The sequence below is a fragment of the Opisthocomus hoazin genome, chromosome 13 (assembly GCF_030867145.1).
Source record: "Opisthocomus hoazin isolate bOpiHoa1 chromosome 13, bOpiHoa1.hap1, whole genome shotgun sequence".
NCBI lineage: Eukaryota > Metazoa > Chordata > Aves > Opisthocomiformes > Opisthocomidae > Opisthocomus > Opisthocomus hoazin.
This window is the reverse complement of record NC_134426.1, coordinates 1,516,157-1,543,545: the sequence shown is the minus strand read 5'-3', so window position 1 is coordinate 1,543,545 and position 27,389 is coordinate 1,516,157. Positions and strand designations below refer to the sequence as shown.

The 27,389-nt window shown below is 51.3% G+C and overlaps 2 protein-coding genes across 2 annotated transcripts; one reads left to right on the top strand and one right to left on the bottom strand.

Moving 5' to 3' along the window:
- Nucleotides 1–1,317: 1,317 nt before the first annotated feature.
- LOC142363049 (olfactory receptor 14J1-like) lies at nucleotides 1,318–4,496 on the bottom strand. The gene is made up of 3 exons (XM_075434990.1): nucleotides 4,468–4,496; nucleotides 2,828–2,881; nucleotides 1,318–2,281 (listed from the first exon to the last, which is right to left on the bottom strand). The coding sequence occupies exons 1-3, from the start codon at nucleotides 4,494–4,496 to the stop codon at nucleotides 1,318–1,320; spliced, it is 1,047 nt and encodes a 348-aa protein (XP_075291105.1).
- Nucleotides 4,497–18,578: 14,082 nt separating this feature from the next.
- Nucleotides 18,579–19,574, top strand: LOC142363026 (olfactory receptor 14J1-like). Its single transcript, XM_075434828.1, has one exon. It carries the CDS (start codon nucleotides 18,651–18,653, stop codon nucleotides 19,572–19,574), a length of 924 nt encoding a protein of 307 aa, XP_075290943.1. The 5' UTR covers nucleotides 18,579–18,650.
- The last annotated feature ends 7,815 nt before the right edge of the window (nucleotides 19,575–27,389 follow it).

Genomic DNA, 27,389 nt, shown 5'->3' with positions numbered 1-27,389 from the left:
GGATGGGACATAAGGAAATCTTCAACGCAACCTGTCTGAAAATTGGTCAGACCAAGTAGTTCAATGCTTGCTTCAGTCCAAGTTTGAAACTCCTAGGGACAGAGACTGCCCAGCTTCTCTGGGTGACCTGTTCCTGCACTTGGATGAGCTCCTGGGGAAAAATCTTGTCCTTCTGTCCTGGCTGAACCTCTCCTCTTTCACCTTCCTCCCACTGAATTTTGTCTTCTCACCATGAATCTTGTTGAAGAGATGGGTCTGTATTCTCCATGATCTCCTTGTAAGTACTGGCAGGCTGGGATGATGTCAGCCTCAGCCATCCCTTCTCTGGGCTTGACAAGCCCAGCTCCCTCAGCCTCTTCTAACAGGCAATGCTCTCCAGTCCATGGCTGTCCTGGGAAATCTTTGCTAAACCCACTCCAGCTCGTCAGTACTATTCCTGGGGATGTGAAATCTGAATCTCTTCCCTTTGCTCTTGACTCCTTGAAGCCACAAATTCCAGGTGGTCACCCCGTGGCAAGTGGTGCTTAGTGGCTCCTGTCAGTTCCCTGGCCTGTCCCAGCCCAGCCCTGCTGTCCCACACATGGTCCAATGGCTGCAGTGTTCAGGTGCAGCATGGGGAAGGGTGTATTCGGTGTGAGGAGCAGCTTGCCTCTCATGATCTGCAGTACATCCCTTTGTACCCTGTTCCCCTTCTGTTCCTCCTACTTGAAACAGCCTCCCACAGGTTGTGGAACCTACCCAGCCCTATCCGCATCCCACGTGGGGTTTCGCAGACATCCCTGCTCTGAGGTCTGCCAGGGTCTGTACAAGGAGAGAGGTCGAGAAGGGCTGGTTGTCCTCCCTGTGCAGGGACTGAACACAGCGGGAGGAGCAAAGAGGCCGTGCAGAAAAGCTCACACATAAACCTTTGGTGAGTGGCTGGTGCTGGATAGGGCTGAACAGGGAGGACACCAGTGAAAGCTCACTCTAGTCCTATTCCCTAACATATCACCCCATATACTCCTCCCCTCAGTGCATGGAGAACCCCAGCACAGCAGCACAGCCTCATGGGGAGAATATTTTCAGCTTTTTCATGACCTCAGTTTTGGGAAGAGAGCAAAGCCTGGAGACACTGGCATTTAGAAAATCCTGTTTTATTACAGAGACATGGCATGGGAGGGCACCTTTTCCACTGTGCCAGACACATATGCAAAGGTAACTCTGTCAGACAAGCTGGGTTCATGGTTCTTGAGAAGCAGAATTGTCACAGGTAAAATGTCCAAAGCACAGGAGGTTCCCTAGATATGTTGGAAACCACTTGTGAAGAGATGTGGCACCTTACTGCTGCTGAAATACTACAGATTGAATTTGCTTCTTCAGGGCGTCTTTGAGCTCCTGGTTCCTCATGCTGTAAATGAAGGGGTTCATTGCTGGAGGAACCACTGAGTACAGCACTGTAATCACCAGATCAAGCAATGGGGAAGAGATGGAGGGAGGCTTCAGGTAGGCAAACACTGCAGTGCTGAAAAACAGGGAGACCACAGCCAGGTGAGGGAGGCACGTGGAAAAGGCTTTGTACCGTCCCTGTGCAGAGGGGATCCTCAGCACGGCCCTGAAGATCTGCACATAGGACAGCACAATGAAAACAAAACACCCAAAAGATAAAGAAACACTAAACCCAAGAAGCCCAGCTTCCCTGAGGTAGGAGTGTGAGCAGGAGAGCTTGAGGATCTGGGGGATTTCACAGAAGAACTGATCCACAGCATTGCCGTGGCAGAGAGGAATTGAAAATGTATTGGCAGTGTGCAGCAGAGAATTGAGAAAGCCACTGCTCCAGGCAGCTACTGCCATGTGGACACAAGCTCTGCTGCCCAGGAGGGTCCTGTAGTGCAGGGGTTTGCAGATGGCAATGTATCGGTCATAGGCCATGATGGTCAGAAGACAATGCTCTGCTACTACTAAGAAGGAAACCAAAAAGAGCTGGGCAGCACACCCTGCATAGGAGATGGTCCTGGTGTCCCAGAGCAAATTGGCCATGGCTTTGGGGACAGTCGTAGAGATGGATGCCAGGTCAAGGAGGGAGAGGTTGAGGAGGAAAAAGTACATGGGAGTTTGGAGGTGGTTGTCACAGGCTACAGAGATGACGATGAGGGCGTTTCCAAGGAGGGCAGCCAGGTAGATGCCCAGGAGGAGCCAGAAGTGCAAGAGCTGCAGCTCCCGTGTGTCTGCGAATGCCAGGAGGAGGAACTGGGTGATGGAGCTGCTGTTGGACAGGTGTTTCCTTTGGGCATGGGATCCTGTCCTTAGAGGAAGAATCAATAAATTGTTAGGGGAGAATTGTCATTGGAAATGCAAAGCCATACTCCTAGAACTTTAACACTGCTGAACTTCTGAGCATTTTCCATTCATTTTCAATGAGAACTTTCTTCAGCTTCCTTGTTCGAGGTCTGGTTGGTGCTGGCTGAAGGTACTGTAAGGAGCAGGACCTCTGTCCTCTGCCTTTTGAGGAGTCTGCCCTGCTATGCAGCAAGGAGCTCATGGGAGTAGTGATGTCAGGGGTCTATCCTGGTGTCCGACTTGGTCAGATGAAACCGCTCCTCACAGAAAATCACCTTTTCAGCCTCTGCACTCTCAGTGCTAAGGAACGGCAATAACAGAGAAAAGTTGGAGAAGTTTGGGGTTCATAAAGCTCCCCCAGCTTACCTGGGGAGTTTTCTTGGAGTTCAGACACCTTCAGCATTTCTGCTGCACTCAGGGAGAAGAGAGGGACACTGGTGAGGCATATGAAATTGCTTCTGGCTTAATGCAGAGTGAGGGCAGCTGGTCTGTCCCTCTGCCTTCTTCTGACCTGCCCTGGGCTTGTTCTTTGTGAGATGGAAGGTGATCACACTGCTGCATTACCCTGAAAAATAACCAGACGTTACTGAAAACAGAGGGATTCAGTGCAGACTGCTAAATGTCTCACTCTTTCTAAAGGTCTCAGCACCTCACTTCTAGCCAAGGACACTCATGGCTCCTTTCACCAACCCAACAGCATTTCCTCCATTGTAGCATCTCTGTGGTTCTCTGTGGGGCTTTTAGATAATAAAAGATTGTGAGGAGAGAAGTTCACTTTGTAGAGGGCAGCTCAGAGCTTGGAAGTACACCTCAAGGAGACAGCCAAGTGTCCTAACAATAGCATCTGATGAAGGGAAAAGCAGCTGATCCTCCAGCCCCACAGACTGCATTGACCACAGCCCCACAGGGCAGATGAAAGTTGGGGCACTTGTTCCCACGGACACACCTGCAGGAAAGGACCCACAAGATCAGTCTGTGACTCTGCAGCTGAAACTCCAGCTCCCTAACGAAGCTGATGACAGCAATGAAACAACAATAGGAATAACACAGACAAGAGGAGAAACAAGCAAATATCCAGCAATAGGGAGTCTGAGAAAAGCCAGGGCAGAGGCAGCCACGCCCTCAGCACAGCGTTACCCATACCCAGCTGGGCACGTCCCCTCCCAGACACCAACATTGCCGGGCAGTTGAGCTCTGAGCCCCTGTCATCTGCAGCAGAGAAATGGAGATGTGGCTGGAGAGCTGCCCCCTGGCTCTGCTGGAGCTCTGCTGCAGAGGAGGTGGTTCATGGTTTGGAGACCTCAGCCCTGAGGGCAGAGGCTGTGCTGGGTGGGAGAGAAGGCAAGGGGGCTTACTCAGAGGAAGGGCTCTGCACTGGAGGGGATGATGCAGAGTTTTATGATTTCTCCCTCCCATCATATCTGGTTTTCTGTTCTGCTCCTTCCCTGATGATATATCTGCTGCCTGGAAATTTTCCTCCTGAAAGATGTTTCACTCTCCCATGTCTTTTCCATTACAGCACTCACAGACCCCATCCCAACCCCTGTGCACTCACCCTGGCCCTACAGAAACCTGCCTGTTTGCAGGGCACTGCCTGGGTGTATGTTCCTGTTTGCAGGTGGAAAATGAAAGGTCAGGCTAAGCCTGGTAGGTCCAGGAAAGGTGATGCTGGTGCTGTCCATAGGCAGAGGAATGGCTGAGGGTGCTTTAGGAGGCTCCTATCAGAGTTACTGATCACTGGCTCAGGAATCTCAGTGACTGCTTCAAGGCTGAAAGCTCCTGTTCCATTTATCCCTTTTACACTGCCCTCCCTCTTCCAAAAGGGAAACTGATAACACAAATTGAGGAAGTTTTTGTTATCTTTACAGTAATCCTGCGCATGACCTTCTTCTTGAGTCAGCCTTAGGAAATATTCTGGGGGTAAACTGGAGCTGTGAGCAGCTGACCCATGCAGCAGTCTCCTGGTAGGAGAAAAACACTGCCCTACTGGGGGTCCCTTCTTCCACCCACAGATTCTCCCCACAGCACGATCTGGAGCTCCCCGGGCAGGCTGAGCACTGACCCCAGCATACAGACTCCTGCAGTAAAGGGACCCTGCTCTGGAGGACCGTCCTGGGCACACTTGGCTACACACCTGGCTTAACATCCTACCAGTAATCTCCGGAGAAGGCAGTCAGCATGCCCTGCTCCTCTGATGGCAGGGCAGGGAAAAACTTCTCTGGAAGGTGTCTTCCCCCTCTAGGCTTGAGAAGCTGTGACAATCCTCCACAAAGATCCTGTAGGCTGTAGGATGTGCCAGCTTTTGGAGATCCCTCCAGCAGCAGCAGATTCACTGCCCTGCTTCCAGGGACTTACCATTTCATGGGTTGTGAAAATTTCTCCCTCAGTGAGCTCTCAGCGTCTTCCCACCCCGCACTGCCTTTAACCTATGTCCACCTCGCACCTCTCCCCTCGCTGCCTGCAGGCAGTGCCCTCAGCCCTGCTGTGCTTTGCAGAGGAGCTGCTCCTGGGCACAGCTGTTTCTCTGCAAGTGCTGCCCACTTGCCAGGAGTTCCCTCCATCCCAGGAGCCCAGCCCAGATCAGCAGCACAGGACCAGCACAAGGCAGCAATATCCTTACCCACTCTGGGCTCCCTCGAGGTGTCTTTTGGTCTCCAGGACAACTTGCTGTGAAACAGGCTGAAGCAATCAGTCCTGTTGCCTCCCTCAGCTGGGGAGAGACACTCAGTTTCAACAGCGTCAATTCTCCTCTCAGAGAAAGAGTTAGAAACAAAAATCACCTTTCCTTGCCCCATCACAAGACAGGACAACCAGAAAGTGACAGGAAGGAATCTCATTTGCCCCTGCTGAGGGAAGGGATTGAGCCTAGTCATTGGAGGCATCTCATCCTGAGTTTGAAGTCCTGAGGACTCAGGTCTCTCTCATGCTCACCACAAAACCCACAGGAGGTGGGACTCCTCTTGCCTCAATTGAGATTGGCACAAAACAGCCTCCTGCATGGCAGATCCTTTTCTCAGCTCCCTTGGTAATTAATGGAGGTGGAGAGCAGGAGGAAGATGTTCAGACGCAGACACTTGGTGACAGGTTTAGTTCCAGAGATGACCAAGATGCTTGCTGGTAACTACAAGCTCTGATGGAGCAGTTTAAAGAGACAGGGCAGCGTCTGAGGGCACCTTCCTGGAGGCTGGTGGGAAAACCTTTTGGCCAACTTCAATGACAGAAAGTGCCCACCTTGAAGACAAATCAACCTTTAAATGTTCCTTATGTCCAGGGCTGCTGATGGATGTAATCATCCTGACCAAATGGAGTCCTGTGGCACAGGGAGAACAAAGTCTCTCCCTTTCTGTTCTCCGTCAGCTGTTTTGTCCACGTGGCCTTAACAGTATGATGGGGTTTGTCTCATATGCATCCCTTCATTGCCTAACCTCATTCAGGGCAGCTGAATCTTCATTTATTTCACATTTACAGACATCTATGACTGTGGAATGTGCCAGGGCTCTCCAGGACAACTGCATGCATCTGACATGGACAGTACAAGTCCCATGCAGGAACCCCATCCTCTTTCAGAGTCATTGTGTGACAGGCACCACCCAGGGCATCTCACACAGATTTCGTGCCTTTGTGCAGTCACTGAGTCCCACCACTGCAGTGATGCAAGGTCTGTCCCTTCTCTACCCAGTGGATGCATGGCAGTGCATGAACACCAAGCACGTCACAGCAGGGTCTCCACTTGAGGGCATTCCCTCTCAAACTCTGCTGGATCTTCTCTCACCCATCATTTAACCATCCCTTTGATGGTACAGTCATGGATCAGGCTGGTAGTGATGTCCTAGCTGACAGGGGAAGTCCCAGAGGACTGGAGGATCGCCATTGTAACACTCATCTACAAGAAGGGCTGGAAGGAATGATCCTGGGAGCTACAGGCTTGTCAGCCTGACCTCAGTGCTGGGCAAAATTATGGAGTGATTCATTGTGAGTGCGCTCACAGGACATGTGAGGGACAACCATGGGATCAGCCCCAGCCAGCATGGATACCTGAAAGGCAGGTTCTGCTTCACCAACTTGATCTCCTTCTATGACCAGGTGACCCGCCTAGTGGACAAGGGAAAGGCTGTGGATATTATTTGCCTGGACTTTCGTAAGGTCTTTGACACTGTTCCCCACAGCATCCTCCTGGAGAAACTAGCTGCCCATGGTTTGGATGGGTGTACTCTCTGCTGGATAAAGAACTGGATGAATGGCTGAGTGCAGAGAGTGTTGGTGAATAGTGCCAAATCCAGGTGGTGGTCAGTCACAAGTGGTGTCCCCCAGGGCTCAGTTTTGGGTCCAGCCTTGTTTAACATCATTATCAATGATCTGGATGAGAAGACAGAGCTCTCCCTCAGTAAGATTGCAGATGACACCAAGCTGGGTGGGAGTGTCGATCTGCTCAAGGGTAGGAAAGCTCTGCAGAGGCATGTGGACAGGCTGGATCATGGGCTGAGGCCAACTGTATGAGGTTCAACAAGACCAAGTGCCGCGTCCTGCACTTGGGTCACAACAACCCCATGCAACGCTACAGGCTTGGGGAGGAGTGGCTGGAGAGCTGCCCAGTGGAAAAGGACCTTGGGGTGTTGGTCGGCAGTTGGCTGACCACGAGCCAGCAGTGTGCCCAGGTGGCCAAGAAGGCCAATGGCATCCTGGCTTGTGTCAGGAATAGTGTGGCCAGCAGGAGTAGGGAGGTGATCGTGGCCCTCTGCTCGGCACTGGTGAGGCTGCACCTCGAGTGCTGTGTTCAGTTTTGGGCCCCTCACTACAAGAAGGACATTGAGGTGCTGGAGCGTGTCCAGAGAAGAGCAACAAGGCTGGTGAGGGGTCTAGAGAAGAAGTCTTACGAGGAGCGACTGAGGGAGCTGGGCCTGTTTAGTCTGGAGAAGAGGAGGCTGAGGGGCGACCTTCTTGCTCTCTACAACTACCTGAAAGGCGGTTGTAGTGAGGTGGGTGTTGGTCTCTTCTCCCAGGTACCTAGTTACAGGATGAGAGGCAATGGTCTCAAGTTGCATCAGGGGAGGTTTAGGTTAGATATTAGGAAAAGTTTCTTTCCTGAAAGAGTGGTCAGGCGTTGGAATAGGCTGCACAGAGAGGTGATTGAGTCACCATCCCTGGACATGTTCAAAAAATATGTGAATATTGCACTTTGGGACATGGTTTAGTAGGCATGGTGGTGTTGGGTTGATGGTTGGACCTGATGATCTTAGAGGTCTATTACAACCTATGATTCTATGATTTTCATGGTGTGCCTGGATCACAGGATGTCCACACCCAAGGACATTTTCAACATCATCTCTTCCTTCCTGACATCAGCTTCACCTCCACCACAGGCCCCCAGGGCTGCAGAGACATAGCAGACAGCATACCCCTCTCCTGGCCTTGCCCAAAGCAGGGTTTGCTCTCTTTGTGGGCACCTCATTTCTCCTTTACATTGCCACCTGTCGTCCCCTCCAGCATGTCTCAGCTCTGAAGCAAAGCCTTTGCACACACAAGGCCTTGGGCGCTTGGTAACAGGTTTCTTTCTGTAAGTCTGCTCTCCGCCCCGATAGGCCACAGCTGAGGTGCTGCAGCCCAGACATGCACCAATGGCCTCAGCCTGGGGCACAGGGAGGAGGAGCTGGAGGCCCCAAGCTATCTCTTCATCCCACCTGGAGTGAAGAACGACTGAGGCATGCTGAGACAGCTGACATGATTGGGGTGCTGTGATGGGTGGATACAGATGAGAAGGAGAGACAGGCCAGAAAGATCAGGAGGGAGGTGTCCTCAGTGTGAAGGAGCTGCTTAGATGTGTGGAGCTTCTCTATGGGATGAACTATTTGGGTAAGCCCTTATGGATCAGGTTCAGAGGAGAAACTGGTAAAGGTGACATTGTGGTGGGAGATAATGAATTAATGTCCCTTTGCTGACTTTAATCACCTTGGCATTTCCTGGAAGGGGACCGCAACAGCATGAAAATTGTCCTGGAGGTCTCTGGAGGGTCTTGGTCAAGACCCAGCTTGGGACACTGGTCTTTACAGCTCAGCTGTGAGATTGATCAACAATGGTGATGTTGATATGCATCTACAACTCACAAAGAAGGGAGAGTTAATCATGGAGGTTAAAACCTGTGTCAGCCTTGACTGCCATGACCATGAAATAATGGAGTCTCACCTCCCAAGGGGAATGACAATAAAAGAGAGTAGATGTTAGACCTCAAATTGTTCTCCCAAAAGTGTGGTCATTTACCCAGTGCACAGTACGCCAATACACACACAGAGCAGAGGTGTTGTCTTTCTTGCAGATTTGTGTAGATGTTGGTGCTAGGTGATAATTCCACAAAGCTAGCACAATGTTTAGCAGAGTCACAAGTTCTATATACTCTTACCAAAACAAAGCAATTACTCATTGCATTCTGACTGGTTCACCACGTTACACGCTTGTCATAGAAGTTTACTCCTTCCTTGCTTAACTATGCATACTCGCAAGCTGGGGAGGTGCAGACTTTTTGGTTCTGAATTGAGTCGGTGGTTGCAATCTCCCCTTGCCGCCTTTACCTTTTTCCTAGTTTTCCTCAGTCTTTGTTAACTTCATGCTTCTTTGGCAATCGTCCAGCTTTCAGTGCCTTCTGGGCTGGATGTTCCCCTTTTATCAGTCTGTTAGCTCCTCTTCAAGGACACAATTGTTAGTAAGACATGCATTGATTATACAAAGTAGTCAAGCCTAAAATTAAACAATGTCAGAAGGACAGAAGCATTTCTGCCCTGTGTCATAGCAATGTGAGCATCACTATGCTCAGAATATCACTGCCCGATATGAAGATAAGCAGACTTTGGCCTAGTCCTGCAACTTTTAATGAGGGAGCCCACGCGAGCAGTACACAAAGGCAGCACAGCTCAAGACATCTGGCCTTTGAAGATGGTGTCTTTCAAGCAGGAGGCTGTGCATGTCAATAGTCAGGAAAACAAGCAGAGCTATTGGGAGAGAAACTTGGGGAAACGGGAAACTCATGTGGGAGCTCTATGTAAAAAAAGAAGGATACAAGAGTTGGATGCAAGGGTGGAAACAGAGGAGGAATTCAGAAATGTGCTTGGGTTTAGAAAAGCCAGCGCTCCGCTGGAGTTGACACTTGCAAGGGAGTTCAAGGCCACAGCAACGGGCTGGTACTCCTTTAGCACAGTTAAAGCAGAAACAAAGATGGTGTGTGGCCACTGCTGAATTCAGCAAGAGCGGAGGTAGATATGTCTGAGATTGTATGTGTCCTCTTTGCCTCAGTCTTCTTCAGCAAGATCTCCCCATTCCAGGTGCCTAAGAGGAAGAACTCTAAGCGAAACCCAGCAATGGATGGAGATTAAGTCACGGGTCCCTTGGATAAGGTCAACTCTTAATAGTGCATTGGACCACAGAATCACAGAATCACAGAATGGTAGGGGTTGGAAGGGACCTCTGTGGGACATCTAGTCCAACCCCCCTGCCCAAACAGGGTCACCTACAGCAGGCTGCACAGGACCACGTCCAGGTGGGTCTTGAATATCTCCAGAGAAGGAGACTCCACAGCCTCCCTGGGCAGCCTGTTCCAGTGCTCTGTCACCCTCAGAGGGAAGAAGTTCTTCTTCATGTTCAGACGGAACTTCCTCTGCTTTAGTTGGTGCCCATTGCCCCTTGTCCTGTCACTGGGCACCACTGAAAAGAGTTTGTCCCCATCCTCCTGACACTCACCTTCCAGATATTTATAAGCATTTATTAGGTCCCCTTTCAGCCTTCTCTTCTTCAGGCTGAACAAGCCCAGCTCCCTCAGCCTCTCCTTGCAGGAGAGATGTTCCAGTCCCCTCATCGTCTTTGTAGTCCTCTGCTGGACTCTCTCCAGTAGTTCCTCATCTTTCTTGAATTGGGGAGCCCAGAACTGCACACCGTACTCCAGATGAGGCCTCACCAGGGCACTGTAGAGGGGAAGGAGATCCTCCCTCGACTTGCTGGCCACACTCTTTTTAATGCATCCCAGGATGCCATTGGCCTTCTTGGCAGCCAGGGCACACTGCTGGCTCATGGTTAACCTGTCGTCCACCAGGACACTCACGTCCGTCTCCGCAGAACTGCGCTCCAGCAGGTCCACCCCAAGCCTGTACTGGTGCATGAGGTTGTTCCTCCCCAGGTGCAGGACCCTGCATTTGCCCTTGTTGAACCTCATTAGGTTCCTCTCTGCCCAACTTTCCAGCCTATCTAGGTCTCGCTGAACGGCAGCACAGCCTGCTGGTGTATCTACCACACCTCCCAGTTTGGTGTCGTCAGCAAACTTGTTGAGGGTACATTCTAACTCTTCATCCAGGTAGTTGATAAAGAAGTTAAATAAAACTGGGCCCAGTACTGACCCCTGAGGGACACCACTTGTTACCGGCCTCCAACTAGACTCAGCGCCGCTGATGACAACCCTCTGAGTTCTGCCATTCAGCCAGTTCTCAATCCAGCTTTTGCCAACTTGCCCTGCACTTTTTGTCCACGAGCTCCTCAGCTCTCACAGTGTGGATGTGCTCCTGGCAGGCAGGAGGGAAACTAGAGAGCCTTATCCAGCTGGGAAACCTCTCAAGGGTAGACCCAGCTCCTCTGCAGATATTCATTCAGTCAAGTACCTGGACCCAGAGTCCCGTGGTATCCCCATTGCTAGCACCCAGATGCTGATATTAGCAGCCCTGCTGCAGTTGGTGCTATACACACCCTGTGTCCTGCTCATCAGCTTGAAGTTCACTACCATTCGCACATGTCCACTATGAAGGGAGAAGTCAGTGCAGGGCAGCGTACTCAAGAGAAACCTGGCAAAAATTCAACCAGACCCTTTTATATCCTTTCCCTATGTTTTCCCATTTTAAACCCCAACAACAACTTGCTTGCTGATTGTCTTTTCCTTTAAAATCAAAAGGAATCTTCATGAGCAAAATCACCAAGACCTGGTCTGAGTGTCTTAATCTCATCATTACAAGCCATATGCAGACTGCATGCTGCAGGCATCCTAGTCAAGGGAAGGTTGAAAGGGAAATTGGATGAAGACCACTGCATTGGCTCTGTGGGTCTATGGAAGAGATGTTTCCAAAGAGGGTGTGGAGAAGTTGCTGTGGACACAAGTAGATGGAGATGTGCTCTGGAAAGACAGAGCAGCCAGCGGCTGAACCTGTGAGGAGCTGTGGCCTGTGGGAGACCCAGAGCAAGTCAGGGACATCCCTGAAGGACTGCAGGCCCTGGACTTGGTCATGGGAGGGATTTCATAGTGGGGGCTGGTCAGTGGTCTTGTCATGCCTGGGCTCAGCCACATCAGCTGACTCCAGTGCAGCTGAGCCGCTAAACTTGTATCCTCTCCTGCATAAACAGTGGCAGAAGAGATCATCTATATTCAAGGCAGAATTCAATCCAGACTTCTTCAGCCATTCCCCTATTTATGGAAATATCCTGTGTGGAAAATGTCAAATCACCCATCCTTCCACAAGACTAGCCTCTCCCTGCCCTGCCTCCCAGTCCCTCTGCCCCATTTTGGAGTGGACATAAACTCACTGAGAGTTTCTCTTCAAGTGGGGCTGAGACTGTTGCAAGGTGGAGAAAAAGCCTCCTTCACTGTCAAAGTGATAGGGACACTCAAGAAGAGGGATTGAACCCTCCAAGACAGTACGACTGTTCCATCGTGCTCTGCCCCAGTTCCTCTCAATCACAGCACACAGATCTCGAGATGAAAGATGTGAAATTCAAGGACAGATTTTGGGAGGGAGCAGTGATGACAAGGATCCAGAGCTGCATGCAAACTCTAGCCACCCCAATGGGAAAGATACGCAAACCCTATGGAGACTGGGTGCCTTTTCCTATTGTAGTGTGTCTCTGGAGAGGTTAGGGCTCTCTAAAGCTTTCTCCCTGTGTGTCCTGGGTTTGGCCAGGACAGGGTTAATTTTCACCGGACTCCAGGAAGGGGCACAGCTGGGGGGTGGGGCCTGACCCCACCTGGCCAAACAGAGCCCGGTATTCCATACCATGTGACGTCACGCTGGGTTCCGGTGGGGGGGGGCGGCGTGGCGGGAACTCACTCGTGGCTTGGGGGGACGCGGCGCCGGTGCTGTGCGGGAGAGCAGCTGCCTGGGTCGTGCAGTTCGTTGTTGTGTTTTCTCCTTATTTGTATCGTTGTTGTTCCTGTTTCCCTCTGTTTGCTGTTCTGTTAAACTGCCCTCATCCCGACCCACCTGTTTCTGCCTCTTTCTTTTCATTCTCCTCCGCACCGCAGCGGGGGGAGGGGCGGCCGCGTGGCACTTTTGTTGCCGGCGGCAGCCGAAACCAAAACACTGTGCTCACCTGGGGTTTGTGGCCTAGCTCTTGTTGATCACGTCCTTTCTTATCTGAAGATGCCCTTCTTGCAACTTTAATCCCAAAAATAGGATGTCTTGAGCAGGTCCCTTGACTTTGCTTCCATTTATGGCACAACTGGCTTTCAGAAGGATTTGTATTATTTTCTCTCCTTTCTCAAAAAATTCTTCTGCTGTATTGCCCCATATGCTGATGTCATTGACGTACAGCAGATGTTCTGGAGCTTCACTCCTTTCCAACACAGTCTGGATTAGTCAATGTCAGGGCAGCTGATTCCAGGTGTCCTGAACACCCCTCCAAGGGAAAGCAAACTGTGGCCTGCACTCTGCTGCCAAAGGGATGGAGAAGAATGCATTAGCGATGTCAATTGTAGCGTACCACTTGGCTGCCTTTGACTCCAGCTGATATTGAAGTTCTAGCATGTCTGGCACGGCAGCACTCAGCAGTGCTGTGACTTCATTCAGGCCACGGTAGTCTATTGTCAGTCTCCACTCTCCAGGAGATTTTCTCACTGGCCTTATGGGACTATTAAAGCGTGAGTGAGTTTTGCTGATCACTCCTTGACTCTCCAGCTGGCGGATCAGCTGATGAATGGGTTTAAGGGAGTCTTGGTTGGTGTGGTATTTTCGCCGGTGCACTGTTGTTGTAGTGATTGGCACCTGTTGTTCTTCAACCCTCAGCAACCCCACAACGGAAGGACCCTCCGAGAGACCAGGCAAAATGGACAGCTGTTGAATTTCTTCCGTCTCCAAAGCAGCTATGCCAAAAGCCCAGCGATAACCACTTGGGTCCTTGAAATACCCTCTCCTAAGATAGTCTATCCCAAGGATGCACGGAGCCTCGGGGCCAGTTACGATGGGGTGCTTCTACCACTCCTGCCCAGTGAGGCTCACTTCAGCCTCCAGTACACTCAGCTCTTGGGACCCCCCTGTCACTCCAGAAATGCAAATGGACTCTGACCCTTGGAAATCTGATGGCATTAAAATACACTGTGCACCAGTGTCCACTAGAGCTTTCTACTCTTGTGGATCTGATGTGCCAGGCCACCAAATCCACACCATCCAATAAATGCGGTTGTCGCTTTCCTCCACCTGGCTTGAGGCAGGGCCCCTCTAATCCTGGCAAGAGAAGTTTCTGCACACCTCCTGTAAAAATGACTTAGAAGTCCCTTCAAACGAACTGGAAGCACGATCTAACTGTCTACCTTGTCTGGATGGCTGCCCGCTGGAAACTGGAGTGGCATTTTTCCTAGAAGAATTGTAGTTTGTGATTTTTTTTTCCTTGCAACTCACGTATGATTGCTGTTGCAGTATGACATAAGGGTATGGTACTGTAGCTTTATGCTGTCATAGCTGTACAGTAATAATATTACAGAAGAAGCCAGGTGAAGAAGTCTAGGCTGAATCTCACAATGAACAGGACAAGTGCAGGGGCGATCCAACCTGATTTGATTTTGGTACCCAGCAATCCAAAAAAACCTTGCTCAATAGCCCCTGGAGTGATCCACAGCCACTGCTGGTTGTTCTCCTCCAGAATCCGGCTTCAGGGCACCAAGGGTTGGGAGAACTTGTGGGTGAAGACAGAGTCAAAGAGGACAAAGAGTTCCTCAGACAGATCTACACCTGCTCTTCATCACTTTGATGCCCTTGGACTCCCTTGCAAATGTTAACTCCTGGGGAGCTTTTGCTTTCCTAAAACCCTCCTTATGTCTACATTCCTCCTTGGAAGTGAGATCCTCTGTCCACACCCTCTCTGCTTCCCTTTTTCCATGGAGCTTCCTGACATGTTGCCTGTTTAGCGTAGCTGGTGTCCTGAGAGGTCCCCTTGGTTGCTGGAGTATCAGCTTGTACCCTTTATGGGTTTAGAGAATGTTGTCCTTGAAAGCAGTTGCACTGAATTCTGCTGCCCTTCAGTGACACTGCCCATTGGAAGTTCCCGGTCTTGGCCAAAGTCTGCCACTCTGAGACCTGGCATATGCACTCTGCTGCTCTCCTTCTGCACTCCCTTTGGGAGCTGAGACTCCACTATGGCTTTGCTAGTGGAGCCAAGGCTGACCAGGATGACACAGGTTTTCAGATCCCGGTGAACATCCCGTTTGTTGGTCCATGTGTGCTAAAAAGCTGATGCAAAGAGCCTCCAGACACATAAAGGAGCATTTGCACTCTGCTGTCCTGTGAATGTCATGGGAGTCAGCTGACTCTTGGCTGCCAGCTCCCTACCAAACCTCTCTCTCACTCCCCCTCCTTCTTTGCTCACCTTGGTGTCTGCAGGGTTGTTTCTCTCATTCTTCTCTTTTACAGCTGCTGCCCACTCTCTTTTGTCCTTTCTCCAGTAGGCTATCAGAGAAGGGCCACTGCAATTGCTTACTGGCTCAGGTTTGGGCAGTGGCTGGTGCATTTTGGAGGCAACAGAAACCTGCTATGTCCAACAAGCAGCTGTTGCTCTCTTCTCACCTAAACCACCTCTGCAGCTCCCCTCACCACTACCAAAGCCTTGCCATGGAAACCCAATACACCGGGTCATTAAAGTCCCCAGTAAGATGTGAGGCCTTTGATCGCAAGACTTCCTCAGGCTGGCTAAATAAGAATTAGGACCCTCCCTCACCCTATTATAGGTTCTTTATGTCAGAACAGAGGTGTGCTGGACTTCAGCCATGGCACCAGGAGCAGGCTCAGACATGAAACAATGAAAGGTGTTCCCAAGTGCCCAAGGTCCCATGCAAGCAAAGCTTTGCTTTAGTGCATGCTGGTGTGGAGGTCAGATGGCGACGTAAAGAGGAAATGAGGACTCCCTAACGAGAGAAAAACCTGATGATCCCTCAGGAGCAGAGAGATGCAGGGCTGGACTCTGCATCCCTGCCAGGAGAGGCTTTTGCTGTCTCTGGTGTCCCTGCAGCCTTGGGGGGCCTATGGTGCAGGTGAAGCTGATCACCAGGAAGGACAAGGTGTTTCTGAAAATGTGCTTGGCTATGGAAAAGCCTGGGATAATTATTGATCTGTTCTTTGAATGTATCGTCAAAGACATAACTAAAGGATGTGGGAGAAGCACTGCCTACATCTACTGGATAAAGATGGGACAGACCTCTCCCTGTGCCACAGGACTCAGGCTGATTACATCCATCAACAGTGCTGGACACAGAAATAATTGCAGGTTCAGTTGTCTTAAATGTGATAAGGAGAAGTGACATTGCTAGAAAGAAGTTGTTCTCCCCAGCAGAGGGAGGGAGAGTGATGTCAGTGATGACTTCAGCCTGTTTCACAGCAGTATCTCTGGAGACCCAGAAACACCACAAGGGAGCCCAGAGTGGGCAGAGAAAGAGCCACCTTGAGCTGGTCCTCTGCTGCTGAGCTGGGCTGGGCTCCTGGGATGGAGGGAGCTCATGGCAACAGGGAACACTTCAAAGAGACAGCTGTGCCCAGGAGTAGCTCCTCTGCAAAGCACAGTAGGGCTGAGGGCACTGCCTGCAGGCAGCGAGGGCAGAGGAGTGAGGCAGAGAGGGGTTAAAGGCAGCGTGGCATGGGAGGATGCTGAGAGCTCACTGGGAGAGAAATCTTCACAACCTGTGAAATGAAGTCCCTGGAAGCAGGGCAGTGAATCTGCAGCTGCTGGAGGGATCTTCAAAAGCTGGCACATCCTACAGCCTACAGGATCTTTGTGGAGGATTGTCACAGCTTCTAAGGCATAGAGGAGGAAGACATGTTCCTGAGACGTTTTGCCCTGCCCTGCCATCAGAGGAGTAGGGCATGCTGACTGGATGCCCCCCTTCTCCAGGGATTACTGGTAGGATGTTAAGCTGGATGTGCAGCCAGGGGTGCCCAGGATGGTCCTGCAGAGCAGGGCCCCTTTACCACAGGAGTCTGTATGCTGGGGTCAGTGCTCAGCCTTCCCAGGGAGCTCGTCATGGTGCTGTGGGGAGAATCTGTGGGTCGAAGAAGTGATCCCTGGTAGGGCAGGTTTTTTCTCCTACCAGGAGACTGCTCCATGGGTCAGGGCTGCTCACAGCTCCAGTTCACCCACAGGCTTTTTCTGAAGGGCTCATTCAAGGAGAAGGTCATGGCACGGATTGCATAAAATTAATGAAAATTTCCTGAATTTGTGTTTTCAGTTTCCTGTTTTAGGAGGGGGGGCAGTGGAAAAGGGATAAATGGAAAAGGAGCTGTCAGCTTTGAAGCAGTCACTGAGACTCCTTAGCGAGTGATCAGTAACTCTGATAGGAGCCTCCTAAAGCACCCTCTGCCTATGGACAGCACCAGCATCACCTTTCCTGGACCCATCAGGCTGAATCTCACCTGTCCTGCTTTCAACCTGCAAACAGGAACGGGCTCCCAGACAGCGCCCTGCAAACAGGCAGGTTTCTGTAGGGCCAGGGTGAGTGCACAGGGGGTGGGATGTGAGCACTGACAGGTAAAGACAGGGGACAGGGAAATACCTCCCAGGAGGAAAATCTCCAGGTAGCAGGATTATGATCAGGAAAAGACAGGAAAGGAAAAGCAGAAATGTTGTGGGAGGGAGATGTGAGAAAAATCTGCATCATCCCCTCCGGTGCAGAGTCCTTCCTCTGAGCAAGCCCCCTTGCCTCCTCTCACAGCCACCAAAGCCTCTTCCCTCAGGGCTGTGGGCTCCAAGCCATGAACCACCTCTCCTCTGCAGCAGAGCTCCAGCAGAGCCATGGGACAGCTCTCCAGTCACGTGTCCATTTCTCTTCTGCAGGTCATAGGGGCTCAGAGCTCAACTGCCCAGCAATGTTGGTGTCTGGGAGGCGGCGTGCACAGCTGGGTACGGGTAACGCTGTGCTGAGGGCCCGGTTGCTTCTGCCCTGGCTTCTCTCAGCCAGACCCTCCCTGCATATTTGGTTGTTTCTCCACTTGCCTGTGTTATTGCTGTTCTAATTTCATTGTTTCTGTCAGCTTCTTTAGGGAGCTGGAGATTCACCTGCAGCATCACAGGCTGATCTTTTGGCTCCATTCCTGCAGGTGACTCCATGGGAACAAATGCCCCAGCTTTCATCTCCCCTGTGGGGCTGTGGGCACCGCAGTCTGTGGGGCTGGAGGATCAGCTAATTTTCCCTTCACCAGATGCTATCCTTAGAACACTTGGCTATCTCCTTGATGTGTCCTTCCAAGCTGTGAGCTGCCCTCCACAATGCCAACCTGTCCTCTCACACCCTTTTGTTATGTGCAAGCCCCATGGAGAAGCTCGGAGATGCTACAGGGGAGGAAATCCTGTCGGGTTGGTAAAATGAGCCATGTCCTTGGCTAGAAGTGAGGTGCTGAGACCCTGAAAAAGGGTGAGACATTTAGCGGTCTGCACTGGATCCCTCTCTTCTCTGTAGCATCTGGTTGTTTTCCTGGATAACACAGGAGTGTGCTCATTATCCACCTCATGAAGAATAAGCCCAGGGCAGCTCAGAACAACTCAGAGGGACAGACCAGCTGCCCTCCTTCTGCACTAAGCCACAAGCAATTTTTACACCTCACAAGACTCCCTCTCTTCTCCAGAAGTGCAGTAGGAATGCTGAGAGTTTCTGACATCAAAACACACCCCTAAGGTGACATGAGGGAAGCTGTAGGAACCCAAAACCTCTGAGACTGCCTTCTGCCATCCCCATTCCTTAGCACTGGCCGTGCAGATGCTGAAAATCCCTTCTGCAATAAGAGCAGATTCCTCTGGCAAAGTCTCACACCAGGTCTGGACCTTGGCCCACAATGGCCATGAACCCTTGTGCCACCATGCCCATGAACCCACCGCTGCAGAGCAGAGCTGGCTCCTTGGCAGCCCATGGGAAGAGATCCTGCTCCTCCTGGTATACTCTGCCAGCATCAACCAGAGCTGCAGCCACAGAGCTGAAGGAAGGGCTTTGTGAAAAGGAATGGGGTGTGTAGGAAGCAGGGTGAGATTCTAGGAGAATAGCTTTGATTTTCCTCCGAGAAGTCTGCCCTAACTCTTCACTGATTCTTCCTCTAGAAACAGGATCTCATGCATAGAGGAAGCAAATGACCAACGACAGCTCCATCACCCAGTTCCTCCTTCTGGCATTCGCAGACACACGGGAGCTGCAGCTCTTGCACTTCTGGCTCTTACTGGTCATCTACCTGGCTGCCGTCCTGGGCAATGGACTCATCATCACTGCCATAGCCTGCGACCACCATCTCCACACCCCCATGTACTTCTTCCTCCTCAACCTCTCCCTCATCGACCTGGGTTCCACCTCCACGACTCTGCCCAATGCGATAACCAATTCCCTCTGGAATACCAGGGCCATCTCCTACTGGGGGTGTGCTGCCCAAGTCTTTCTATTTGTCTTTTTCATTTCATCAGAGTTTTATCTGCTTACGGTCATGGCCTATGACCGCTACATTGCCATCTGCAAACCCCTGCACTACGGGACCCTCCTGGGAAGCAGAGCTTGTGTCCACATGGCAGCAGCTGCCTGGGGCAGTGGGATTCTTGATGCTGTGCTGCACACGGCCAGTACATTTTCAGTACCACTCTGCCAAGGCAATTCTGTGGAGCAATTCTTCTGTGAAATCCCCCAGCTCCTCAAGCTTGCCTGCTCAGAATCCTACCTCAGGGAACTTGGGGTCCTTGTGCTTAGTGCCTGTTTATCTTTTGGGTGTTTTGTTTTCATTGTGCTATCCTATGTGCAGATCTTCAAGGCCGTGATGAGCATTCCCTCTCAGCACGGACGATGCAAAGCCTTTTCCACATGCCTCCCTCACCTGGCTGTGGTGTCTCTGTTTATGAGTATCGGTACATTTGCCTACCTGAAGACTCCCTCCGTCTCCTCCCCGTCCCTGGACCTGGTGGTGGCAGTGCTGTACTCGGTGGTTCCTCCTGTCATGAACCCCCTCATCTACAGCATGAGGAACCAGGAGCTCAAGGATGCAGTGTGGAAACTAATGGTTGGATACTTTTAAGACGCAAAAAACTGCCCACCTTCTTCTGCATATCATTTACGTAGTTGGTTTTCTTTGATTTGGTTTGGTTTTCAGCTTTTCTAAACTGTAACAATATTGTCCATAAAGAAATTTCATTGTGCATACCATTCCTAAATTAGTATCTACCTGTCTTGTGTCATCCAGAGACTGCATAATGATGAGCCATGCTCTGTGTTTTACAACAAAATACAGGACCTCACAGTCAATATTTGTCCAAGATCCTTTTGTCTGAGAGCTTTTCTGGGGCTGCAGGGGCAGTGCCTGCGTGCAGAGGTGGCGGGGAGAAGAGTCCCAGCACAGCAAATGCTGCCAGGGAGCACCAGCACTTGGTCTTTCCCAAGGTGGTCTCTTTCAACTGCCACGCTTTCCTTCCAAGCCTTTGTGTTACTGAGAGGCGTGAGAGCACTGGCAGCTTGGTCATAGACCTGCGGCACGACAGTCCTTTGCCAGAGGCAGGAACAAGCAATGGGCACCTCTGTGACAGAGCTGATATTTACAACAGCATTTCCATCAGGAAAGGGGTTCTCCTAAGGGCAGTGCCTGAAGGTTTAGGTCTGCTTCTAATGTTTTTCTCAAGAAAATGCAGCAGAGAGAAAACACCAGCGAAGAGATGAAGTGTGTGAGTGTGCATGGTGGAGGCACATGGCTGTGTCCTATCACAGCTGGGCTTCCTGGGAGAGGCACGAAGGACCAGCAGAACAGGGTACGTTCTCAGCCCGTGTTTGCTGAGCACCTGGGCGAATCTGTCCCAGAGCAATCATCACCGAACAGCCAATAACAACCACCATTTCCAACACTGGACTCTCACCTAAGTTTGGAGATGTTGTTTGTCCCTCCACGGAGGGACACCAAATGACTAGGTCAGAAGTCTTTATTTGCCTTGGCATATGAGACACAAGCATGCACAGAACCTGAGTGGGAACAAATTCTTTCAGCTATTCCTGGGGGCATGTGGAGGGGCACCAGGTGCCCACCAAACCACACTATCAATCCCTCTCCTCAGCTGGACAGGGGGATAAAAGTAAAAAAAGGCCTTATGGGTCAAGATAAGGACAGGCAGATCACTCAGCAGTTACCGTCATGGGCAAAACAGACTCGACTTGGTGAAATTTATTTCATTTCTTACCAATCAAGTCAGAGTAAGGTAAAGAGAAATAAGAACCAATCTAAAAAGCACCTTCCCCTCACCCCTTCCTTCTACCTGGGCTCAGCTTCACTCCCAGGGTCTCTACTTCCTTCCCCCAAGCAGTGCAGGGGAACAGGGAGTGGAGTTGCAGTCAGTTCAGCACATGTTGTCTCTGCCGCTCCTTCCTCCTCAGGGGGAGGACTCCTCACACTCTTCCCTACTCCAGCATGAGGACCCTCTCATGGGAGACAGTCTTCCATGAACTTCTGAAATGTGGGTCCTTCCCACAGGCTGCAGTTCTTCACGAACTGCTCCAGTGTGGGTCCCTTCCATGGGGTGCAGTCCTTCAAAAACAGGCTGCTCCAGCGTGGGCCCCCCCATAGGGTCACAAGTCCTGCCAGAAAATCCACTCTGGCATGGGCTCTTCTTTCCATGAGGCCACAGGTCCTGCCACAAGCCTGCTCCAGCACAGGCTCTCCACGGGGTCACAGCCTCCTGCTCCAGGGTGAGGTCCTCCCTGGCTGCAGATGATTATCTGCTCCACTGTGGACCACTGTGGACTACAGAGGGGACAGCCTGCATCACCATGCTCTTCACCATGGGACTCAGGGGTATCACAGAATAATTAAGGCTGGAAAAGACCTCTAAGATCAAGTGCAACTGTCAACTCAACACCACCATGGCTACTAAATCATATCACAAAGTGCCACATCCAGACATTTTTTGAACACCTCCAGGGACGGGGACTCCACCACTTCTCTGGGCAGTCTGTTCCACTGCCTGACCACTCTTTCAGTAAAGAAATTTTTGACTAATATCCAATCTAAACCTCCCCTGATGTAACTTAAGTCCATTGCCTCTCATCCTATTGCAAGTTACTTGGGAGAAGAGACGAACATCAGCCTCACTACAACCTCGTTTCAGGTAGTTGTGGAGAGCCATAAGGTCTCCCCTCAGCTTCCTCTTCTCCAGAATAAACAACCTCAGTTCCCTCAGCCGCTCCTCATAACCAACGCACGTAGCATGGGCAATAAACAGGAGGAACTGGAAGCCGTTATACAGCAGGACGGATACGTGCTGACAGCTAAGGCCTGGTGGCCATCACAGGAAAATGCTGGGACGACTTGCCTGACTGGCATGCTGTTGTGGATGGCTATGGACTCTTTAGAGAAGACAGGCCAACAAGGAGAGGTGGTGGAGTTGCTTTGTATGTGAGGGAGAAACTGGAATGTATTGAGCTTTGCCTGGGGACAGATGAAGAAGGAGTTGAGAGCTTATGCGTTAGAATTAAGGGACAGGCTCATATCGGTAACGTTATTGTGGGTGTGCACTACAGGCCACCTGACCAGGAGGAGGAAGTTGATGAGGCCTTCTACAAGCAGCTGCAGGCAGCCTCACAGTCACAGGCCCTGGTTCTCTTGGGGGACTTCAACCACCCTGACATCAGCTGGGAAGACCACACAGCCAGGCACGCGCAACGCAGGAGGTTCCTGCAGAGCATAATGATAACTTTCTGATGCAAGTGGTGGAGGAACTCAGGTGTCCTGGTGACAGAGGTTGCAGAGAAGGCAGAGCTACTGAATGCCTTCTTTGCTTCAGTCTTCAGTGCCAAGGCAGGCCCTCAGGAATCCCAGGCCCTGGAGGCAAGAGATGAAGCCTACAGAGAGGATGACCTTCCCTTGGTTGAGGAGGACTGCGTGAGAGATTGCTTAAGCAATCTGGATGCCCACAAATCCATGGGCCCCGATGGAATGCACCCACGAGTGCTGAGGGAGCTGGCGGATGTCATTGCTGAGCCACTCTCCATCATCTTTGAGAGGTCCTGGAGGACAGGAGAGGGGCCCGAGGACAGGAGAAAAGCCAATGTCACTCCAATCTTCAAAAAGGGCAAGAAGAAGGACCCAAGGAACTACAGGCCAATCTGCCTCACCTCCATCCCGGGAAACATGATGGAGCAACTCATTCTAGAGGTCATCATCAAGCAAGTGCAGGAAAAGAAGGTTATCAGGAATAGTCAGCATGGATTCACCAAGAGGGTATCATGCTTGACCAATCTGGTAGCTTTCTACGATGGTGTGACTGGCTGGGTAGATGAAGGGAGAGCCGTGGATGTTGTCTACCTTCACTTCAGCAAGGCTTTTGACACTGTCTCCCATAATATCCTCCTAGGGAAGCTCAGGAAGTGTGGGCTGGATGAGTTGTTGGTGAAGTGGAGCTGGCTGAATGGCAGAACTCAGAGGGTTTTCATCAGCGGCGCTGAGTCTAGTTGGAGGCCGATAACTAGTGGTGTCCCCCAGGGGTCAGTACTGGGCCCAGTCTTGTTTAACTTCTTCATCAACGACCTGGATGAAGAGTTAGAACGTACCCTCAGCAAGTTTGCTGATGACACCAAACTGGGAGGAGTGATAGATACACCAGAAGGCTGTGCTGCCATTCAGCGTGACCTGGACAGGCTGGGAAGTTGGGCAGAGAGGAACATAATGAACTTCAACAAGGGCAAGTGCAGGGTCCTGCACCTGGGGAGGAGCAACCCCATGCATCAGTACAGGCTCGGGGTGGACCTGTTGGAGAGCAGCTCTGTGGAGAGGGATCTGGGTGTCCTGGTGGACGATAGGTTGACCGTGAGCCAGCAATGTGCCCTGGCTGCCAAGAAGGCCAATGAGATCCTGGGGTGCATTAAGCAGAGTGTGGCCAGCAGGTTGAGGGAGGTTCTCCTTCCCCTCTACACTGCCCTAGTGAGGCCCCATCTGGAGTACTCTGTTCAGTTCTGGGCTCCCCACTTCAAGAAAGATGAGAAGCTACTGGAGAGAGTCCAGTGGATGGCTACGAGGATGGTGAGGGGACTGTAGCATCTCTCCTATGAGGAAAGGCTGAGGGAGCTGGGCTTGTTCAGCCTGAAGAAGAGAAGGCTGCGAGGGGACCTTGTAAATGCCTGTAAATATCTTTAAGTTTGGGTGACAGCAGGACGGGGTCAGACTGTTTTTAGTGGTGCCCAGTGACAGGACAAGGGGCAATGGGCACAAACTGAGGCACAGGAAGTTCCGTCTGAACATGAGGAAGAACTTGTTCACTCTGAGGGTGACGGAACACTGGACCAGGCTGCCCAGGGAGGCCATGGAGTCTCATTCTATGGAGATATTCAAGACCCCCCTGGACAAGGTCCTCCACAGTCTACTGTAGGTGACCCTGCTTCGGCGGGAGGGTTGGACTAGATGACCCACAGAGGTCCCTGCCAACCCCTAACATTCTATGATTCTATGATTCTATGAATATTGGAGCTGTCACAAACCAGCATCCCTCTAGCCACTGCAGGAGGGAAGAGCTGACTCCTTGGGAGCCCGCAGTCCTGCTAATCATTAGACACTCAAGACAGCAGGAACCAGAGAAAGGAGATGAACTGGAACAGGGGCGGGGGGTTATGGGAGGGGAGGAATATTAAGAGAGGGGAGCAATATTGTTAGAAATTGTCTGGCTTTGCTCTGAGAAGTCTCACCCAATTTTGTCACTGTCTTTTTCCTCTAGAACAGGTCCCTGTGCTCAGAGGTAGCAAATGTCCAACAGCAGCTCCATCACCCAGTTCCTCCTCCTGGCATTGGCAGACACACAGGAGCTGCAGCTCTTGACCATCTGGCTCTTCCTGGCCATCTACCTGGCTGCCCTCCTCAGCAACAGCCTCATCATCACTGTCATAGCCTGTGACCACCACCTCCACACCCCCGTGTACTTCTTCCTACTCAACCTCTCCTTCCTTGACCTTGGCTGCATCTCCACCATTCTCCCCAAAGCCATGGCCAACTCCCTCTGTGACAGAAGGGCCATCTCCTACTTGGGATGTGCTGCACAAGTCTTTTTTATCGTTTTGTTGATCTCCGCTTAGTACTTTCTCCTCACCATCATGACCTATGACAGCTATGTTGCCATCTGCAGACCCCTGCACTACGGGAACCCTCCTGGGAAGCAGAGCTTGTGTCCCCTCTGAGCAGGGACGGCACAAAGCCTTTTCCACGTGTTTCCCTCACCTGGCCATGATCTCCCTGTTTACCAGCACTGGCACATTTGCTTGCCTGAAACCCCCCTCCATGTCCTCCCCATCCTTAGATGTGGTGGTATCCCTTCTCTACTCAATGATTCCTCAAGCATTGAACACCCTCATCTACAGCATAAGGAACCGGGAGCTCAAGGATGCTCTAAGGAAACTCACCCAATGGATCCTGTTTCACCAACACTAACATTTCCCAGGGTTCATTTCAGGCCACAGGTCTGCTGTTTTCTCTTCTGTCAATCCTGCTTATAGATAATTTTCTGGGTTTATATTCCTTGTCTTTGGGCTTGATCCTGTTGTATCTGACTCTTGCACAACACTCTGTCAGGTGTGGCCTGTCAGATAGCAGTGCTTCAATAGACTGGGATCTCTTGGGTGCAGTGCCTGAAGGTTGGGCTCTTCCTTAAATGTAGCTTCCAAGAAAACATCCAAGGAATGGGTCTTTTAAAGAGTCTGTTCTCTTTGGGTTATCAATGGTTTTGAGGTTAAGATCCTTTTACATTTGTTTTACACTGGACCAAGGGTTCTGGATTCCAAAGCTCTCTTCTTCTTGTCCAATGACAGGGGAGATGGTCCATGAGCTCTCCATTATCTCCTCAGGTTTCCTCCTCTGTGACAGGACTGATGGCATATACTGAACTCTCTGGAATTTAATTTGGAGGGGTGAGGATAGAAGAGCATGTGGACTCACCACGTGCCCTGGTTGAATAGATGGAGACTCAGAAGATGAAACGCTGTCAAAGGTGAAGTTCATGAAATGTAAAGCACTAAATTGGCATACCCATGAAGGAGGACTCTGCAGTGCCATGGGCGTCATTGGGAACACAGCAGTCACAGGAAGAGGTCCTGGAGAGATGTGGGAGCTGCCTGAGGACCCCCAGGGCCAAGATTCTACTGCTGTCCTGGGAAGTGGGGCTGGTGGGAGCAGAGGAGAGGGCAAATTCAGTCAGGGTTGGGGACCACCCACCATATGAATTTAGGAGAGCCAGAGAGTGCCTAGCTTCTGTTTCCTCATGCCCTTGAGGCCAACACAATCCGTGGGGCTGATGGGGATTCTGAACACCCTTCTCTGCTCTCCAGGACATGCTGTGCCCTTCAGAGGGGCTGGGGCTGTGGGTTGACTGTCCCGAGCTCTGCAGCACCCGCCAGTGTGTACTGCCATGGGCCCAGCACAGACTGGGCGGCTCTGCTGGGCTGGGAGAGGGTAGGGGAGGCGGGCAGAGCTGGGGAGAGACTGGGCTGAGCTGGGAAGTGCCCGGGAGAGGAAAGTGCCAGTGTAGAGCTGAGCTGTGTGAGTGTGCAGGGTGGGGGAACAGAGCAGGGTGCTGATGGAAAAGATGCAGAAGAGAGGGCCCTGGTCTGTGCCATTTTGAGGAGGGACCTTTGATGCATGGTCACCCCACTCTCCCGCAGGGCTCAGTGTTGGTCTCTGGTGGATTTCTCAAAAACCCATCTCTCGCAAACTTTGCTGTCCATAATGTGCTCCAGGCCCCAACAATCCTTCATATTCTTTTGGTCATTTGGGGTGAGCTGTCCCAGCTGTTCCCTTGCTAACTTCTTCTGTACCTCCAGTCTACTTGCTGGGCAGGCAGAGTGTGAGGAAAAGGAGGCTTTCATGCTCTGTGAGGACTGCTCAGCAGTGTCCAAAACACTGGTGTGTTATCAGTTTAGTTACAAATCCAAAGCAGATCACCATATGGCCTGCTGTGAAGAGAACTAACTGCATCCCAGCCAGGTCCAGGCTGAGGAGTGAACAATGTCTTATTTAAATGTCCTGAAAAAATCTGTGAATCCCAGTACCTGGCTCTGATGGGGCACTCCTCAGTCTCCCAAGTATTCACCGGCCAAGTGAGACAGGAGGAAGAAAACAGTCCATGTGGTTTCTAGTGGTGTTTGTACAAAAGTTCTGAGCACAGCTGCGCAACAGGCCATCCGCCATGATATTCATCTGCACCGATCAGTCCCAACAGAGGATGAGCTGGCCAGGGGTGTAAAGACTAGTGTCAGCCTTGACCATAGTGACCATGAAGTTGTGATGTCTCAGATCCCCAGGTAGGTGGGGAAGGAGAGTAGCAGAGATCAGACCCTGGACATCAGGCAATGAGAGTTTGTCCTATTGAGGGCACTGGCAAGTGGGATCCCATGGGTGCAGTGTCAGGGCCCTGAGAACATCCATAGGCCTTCTTGCCCCTGAGCAGCCTCACCTGGGGATTCCACCCACTCCTCTGTTCCATAGGCCCAGGAGACTGTCTTAGTGCAAGCCGGAGTTGCAGCCATAGCTTTATCTATGCTGTATGTGTACTGGTCTCCAAACACAGCCATAGACACAGCTTTGCCTGCACATGGACTTCGTTGACTTGGGCTTGCGGACTCGCTTCCCAGCTCATTCTTGATCACTTATACAAGCAAATGACGCTGTGGCCCTCCAAGTGCCAGACCCCAGCTGATTCACAGAGGCCTAGGGCCTTTCTGATTCCTTTTTTCCCACCACTTGGTGAGGTTTTGGGAGGAGAGGAACAGGTGAGGTTTCTGGGTGCCAGTGATTGAAAGTTTAGAAGAAAGACATCACATGAGAAGTGATCTAAAGGCCATGCTAGTTCCAGACTCTTAACTTCAGCTCCTTTCT